At 42.0% G+C, this 6,000-nt stretch overlaps 1 protein-coding gene across 1 annotated transcript; it reads left to right on the top strand.

The window, feature by feature from the left end:
* The first annotated feature begins 465 nt into the window (after nucleotides 1-465).
* drd6b (dopamine receptor D6b) lies at nucleotides 466-1,809 on the top strand. The gene has a single exon (XM_035735111.2). It carries the CDS (start codon nucleotides 472-474, stop codon nucleotides 1,807-1,809), a length of 1,338 nt encoding a protein of 445 aa, XP_035591004.2. The 5' UTR covers nucleotides 466-471.
* The last annotated feature ends 4,191 nt before the right edge of the window (nucleotides 1,810-6,000 follow it).

The raw sequence follows: 6,000 nt of genomic DNA, 5'->3' as shown, positions 1-6,000 counted from the left end.
TTTACCACCTGTTGATGTAACCAGGCAGGCCAAAGGGCCATCCCTGAAACTTCACAAAAAGGACATTATCCTCATTTGCACTGGGCCTTTAAGAGGAGGGGTCTTCATTCCCATCGTCAAGCATGAGTAGCTACTCAACCATTAAGTGAGATCCATTCACTATATAAAAAAGGAGCGATTGTGCAGGATGGGTTATGTGCAGTGCACCTATTCACGACAATCGACAATGTTTTACTGCGTCAGAGTAAGAAAATAACTGAGGTTCTTATAACTGGCCCACGTCCTGTTTTATTAAGGTAGTTAGTAGTAGTTAATAGGTAGTTATTAAGGTGCGTGAGTACAGAAATCCGCAAGTTGGGTCTCCAAAACGAAGTTGAATGCATAATGAATAAAGGGAGCACTGAACCCTGAGTGTGGAAGACGCTAAATACGCTATATTTGATATGCGCAGAAAAGAGGAGAAATTAGTCAATGGAGAAATCTGACAACGAAACCGCAGGTGCTGAAACGGACAGCTCCAAGCACAGCGTCGGTGCTCTCACCGGGTGCGTCCTGTTCATCCTGATCGTCTCCACGCTTTTTGGGAATACGCTTGTGTGCGCCGCTGTGTTCAAATTTCGACACCTTAGATCTAAAGTGACTAACTTTTTTGTAATCTCCTTGGCGGTGTCGGATCTATTCGTGGCCATTCTTGTGATGCCGTGGAAGGCTATGTCTGACGTGGCCGGCTACTGGATCTTCGGCAGCTTCTGTGATACCTGGATAGCTTTTGACATCATGTGCTCCACCGCGTCTATTCTCAATCTTTGTATAATAAGTATGGACCGATACTGGGCAATTTCGAGCCCTTTTCGATATGAACGTAAAATGACTCAAAGGTTTGCTTTCGTTATGATCGGAGTGGCATGGACCCTCTCCATTCTTATCTCCTTCATTCCCGTCCAGCTCAATTGGCACAAGTCAGAGGAGGAAATGGAAACAGTGGACGACACTAATCAAATCAACCAAATGGAGGACTGCAACGCAAGCTTGAATAGCACGTATGCCATATCCTCCTCCTTGATAAGTTTTTACATTCCCGTCGTTATTATGGTTGGCACTTATACACGAATTTACCGGATTGCGCAAACCCAGATCCGGAGAATCTCATCCTTGGAGACAGCCGTGGAACACGCACAGAACAATCAGCAAGCAGCCGAGAAAACAAACTCATTAAAAACAACCTTTAAAAAAGAAACGAAAGTTTTGAAGACGCTCTCTATCATTATGGGAGTGTTTGTATTTTGCTGGCTGCCTTTTTTCGTGGTCAACTGCATAGTACCTTTTTGTGACATTAACAATCTTGGTGACCGCCTGTGCGTAAATAACACCACGTTTAACATGTTTGTGTGGTTTGGATGGGCAAACTCATCGTTAAACCCAGTCATATACGCTTTTAATGCTGATTTCAGAAAAGCATTCTCCACCATTCTGGGCTGCAAAAGATACTGTCCCAGTTCTGTAGAAGCTGTCCATTTAAGTAACGAGTTGATGTTTTACCGCCACGACACTACGTTCCAGAACGCAACTACCAATGCCTCTGCGCATTGTGCGCAACGCCTGCCCATGGTCTCACACGGGGAAGATTTGGACCTACCATTTGACAAAGTCTCCGTTGTCTCTAATACCTCACGTAACCAAAGAAAGATTATCCTGCCTGCAATACTGCAGCTTGAATGTGAAGCAGAAATATCATTAGATATGATGCCTTTCCCCTCAACTGGACCCAGTGAGTGTAATGTGATTCCAGGTCAAGTTGAGGATCTGTGAAACAAGTCTACATTTTGCTCACTTTGTGTCTTTTTTTATGTTTGATCTACAAAAGGGCAGTTATTATCCCTATATTCTGACATCCCGATGGTTTTATAGTGTGCAATATTCGGGCATATCAGTGTACATAAAAGCATTGGTACAAACCCCAAGTAATTGAGTTGAAGATGAAAAAGGAAAAGATTACACTGACCAATAAATGTCTCTTTCTTAATTGTAATTTTTACAACTCATAAGGAAATGTAATTATGCTAATACAATACATTGTGTACTTTAATACCATTCCACTCAAAAGAAATAAAAGATGCATCATGTGTGGGCGAGTAAGTCTTTGATATGGTAAGATGCAGGAAACAAGTAGTATAATTACAGATAATTGGCTGTTTAATTGCAGTGGCAATTATGTGGTAGTTATCTTGTGAATGTAGCAGCAGGTTTAACTATGAAAGCGTACCCACTCCAGGAGAGGTAGAGAGTGAAGAGTACATGTTTGCAAAACATATAAGTGATATATAAAAGCAAACATACATTGGAGCCAAGGTAGACATTTATGGGTCAGTTTCCCGGACAACAGAGATTGTTTTATAGTCCAAGGCTAGGCTTAATCTGTGTCTGGGGGAGGACAATTTGGCCTGTACTCACAACCATCTCAGAGTAGGAAGATTGGACTAGAATCACTTCTGCCTTGTAAATCATAATGAATTAGAGGGGGTGGGATGTAATCCTAGATAAACACTCCTTCTCTGAAACACTTTGTGAATAAGAGCCCTGGGGCTTCATTTATAACGATTGTGTACATTTTAGACTAAATTTCTGCATGCGCTATTTCTGAAAAGGATGCACAAGCACACAAATATTGACATGTACAAACTTGGCTCACGCCATACATGTATGTTTCCCTTTATAAATCAGACTTGGCGTAAAACGTGTGGAGGACCATCAAGGTTTTCTTTTCCAGTGACATTTCACCATTTCTGAAACACAAAAAGAATTGCAAATTGTTGTGGACCTGAGAACAGATATTTTGAATTCATTAATGTTTTGCATTTGCTTTCAGAAGAAAATAAAAACTACAGTAGGCCAATTTACACGCTTCGATGCAAAAACAAAACAACTGTCTGTTGACCTTTTAAATAGTTACTGTATGCTATGAACCATGCTCACTGGATACATAGAGCACAAACTTGAAATAATACTGAACAAAAATGTAAACGCAACATGCAACATTTTTTTTTTTACTGAGTTAGAGTTTATAAAAGGAAATCAGTCAATTGAAATGAATTCATTAGGCCCTAATCTATGGATTTCACATGACTGGGAATACAGATATGAATCTGTTGGTCACAGATACCTTAATCGAAAGGTAGGGACTTGGATCAGAAAACCAGTCAGTATCTGGTGTGACCACCATTTGCCTCATGCAGCTCGACACATCTCCTAGAGTTGATCAGGCTGTTGATTGTAGCCTGTGGAATGTTGTCCCACTCCTCTTCAATGGCTGTGCGAAGTGCATGGATATTGGCGGGAACTGAAACACGTTGTCGTACATGTCAATCCAGAGAAATCCAAACATGCCCAATGGGTGACATATCTGTTGAGTATGCAGGCCATGGAAGAACTGGGACATTTTCAGCTTCCAGGAATTGTGTACAGAATTGTGTACATGGGGCTGTGCATTATAATGCTGAAATATGAGGTGATGGCAGCGGATGAATGGCATGGCATCGGGCCTCAGGATCTCGTCACAGTCATCGATAAAATACAATTGTGTTTGTTGTTCATAGCTTATGCCTAACCATACCATAACCCCACCACCACCATGGGGTACTCTGTTCACAACGTCGACATTGGCAAACCTCTTGCCCACACAACGCCGTATACGTTGTCTGCCATCTGCCTGGTACAGTTGAAAGCGGGATTGATCTGTGAAGAGCACACTTCTCCAGTGTGCCAGTGGCCATCGAATATGAGCATTTGCCTACTGAAGTCGGTTACGACGCCGAACTGCAGTCAGGTCAAGACCCTGGTGAGGACGACGAGCACGCAGATGAGCTTCCCTCATCTGAGATGGTTTCTGACAGTTTGTGCAGAAATTTCAGTTGTGCAAACCCACAGTTTCATCAGCTGTCCGAGTGGCTGGTCTCAGATGATCCTGCAGGTGAAGAAGCCGGATGTGTAGGTCCTGGGCTGGCATGGTTACACATGGTCTGCGGTCATGAGGAATGTTGAATGTACTGCCAAATTCTTTAAAATGACATTGGAGGCGGCTTATGGTAGAGAAATTAACATTTAATTTTCTGGTAACAGCTCTGGTGGACATTCCTGCAGTCAGCATGCCAATCGCAAGCTCCCTCAAACCTTGAGACATCTGTGGCATTGTGCTGTTGGACAAAACTGCACATTTTACAGTTGCCTTGTATCGTCACCAGCGCAAGGTGCACCTGTGTAATGATGTTACGGATACAGTTATCCTGTGGGTGTGTGTATCCTGTGTGTGTGTTTCTTTTCTCTCCTTCTCCCCTCACAGGTGAAAACCATCACTCCCCAATCAGTCAACAATCAATCATCAATCAGAAGACACACCTCCTCCTATTTCCTACCCTATCACAGTTCCTTCCCCATGGTTTAAAAACCCCATCATTTGTTTGTTCTAGAGCTCAGCTCAGCTCAATCTCTCTGTAAATGCCATGTCTGTAGGTCTCTGTGTTTCACTCTCGCTTTGTGTCTTAACCTCTCTTTTGTTTAAAGCACTTCATAGCACTTTGTCATCACCTGTGAGTATTGTTTTTGGTTATGGTGTTTGTTTGTTGCTGGTGGGAAAAGGGGGAAACCAAGACAAGTCGCCCATGGGCATACACTACCCGTAGGTGAACTTTGTTAAATACACTAGTTAGAACTGGGCGGACCACCCACTGTATTTTTGGTTAGTTAGTTAGCTGTTGTTAAAGTAGGCTAGTCTAGCTTAGGGGTGTGTTTTTGTATACTTATTGTTTCTTTCCTTGGGTCCAGCTCAGCCCCTTTTCCTGTTCCCCCCCATTACCGTGTGTTTATAAATAAACCTAGAGTTTGACGGTAGATTTCTGTTGTCGTGGTTATTTCGTTCACACTTTTACTTTGTCACAATAATAATTTGCATGAGTTATGTTACGGGTCTCATTACCATCCCCCCCTAGACCGTCGGGCCAAAAGGGATTCGTAACAAATGATCATGCTGTTCAATCAGCTTTTTGATATACCAAACCTGTCAGGTGGATGGATTTTCTTGGCAAAGGAGAAATGCTCCATAACAGGGATGTAAACAAATTTGTGCACCAAATTTGTGAGAAATTAGCTTTTTGTGTGTATGGAACATTTCTGGGATCTTTTATTTCAGCTCATGAAACATGGGACCAACACTTAACATGTTGCATTTAAATTTTTGTTCAGTGTAATTTGAGTGCCCCGGATTTACATGTGCTATGTTACATCTACTCTATGAGACTCTATGAGGCTGGAGAGTCAAGTCCATTTATATGTGAAAAAGAACAACACCGTGTGGTGGTCTCTGGTAGAGGTGCTGGTTTAGATTTGTATTTGTATTTATTAAGGATTGCCATTAGCTGCTGCCTCAGGCCTCTACTCTACTACCACATATCTACAGTACAAAATCGATGTGTGCATGTGTGTAGAGTGCATGTGTAGCCTGTGTCTGTGCCTGTGTGTGTGTCTTCACATACCTCGCTGTTCCATAAGGTGTGTTTATCAGTTTTCTAAATCTGATTCCACTGCTTGCATGAGTTACTTGATGTTGAATAGAGTTCCATGTAGTCATGGCTCTATGTAGCTAATGGGGATCCTTAATAAATACAAATAATGTGTTCTGGACTTGGTTATTGTGAAGAGACCTCTGGTGGCATGTCTTGTGGTGTATGCATGGGTGTCCAAGCTGTGTCCCCATCTTAGCTACTGTTTTGACCATGACAGTTTACAATCCAGGGATACTCCAAGCAGTTTAGTCACCTCAACTTGATCAATTTCAATATTTAGTTGAGGTTTAGTGAGTGGTTTGTCCCAAATACAATGCTTTTAGTTTTTGAAATATTTAGGACTAACTTATTTCTTACCACCCATTCTGAAACTGACTGCAGCAATTTGTTAAGTGTTGGAGTAATTTCACTCACTGTAGTAGCTGACAAGTATAGTGTTGAGTCA

Source organism: Oncorhynchus keta, chromosome 24 (assembly GCF_023373465.1).
Source record: "Oncorhynchus keta strain PuntledgeMale-10-30-2019 chromosome 24, Oket_V2, whole genome shotgun sequence".
In the NCBI taxonomy this organism is placed as follows: Eukaryota; Metazoa; Chordata; class Actinopteri; order Salmoniformes; family Salmonidae; genus Oncorhynchus; species Oncorhynchus keta.
This window is presented reverse-complemented; position numbering and strand designations above follow the sequence as displayed.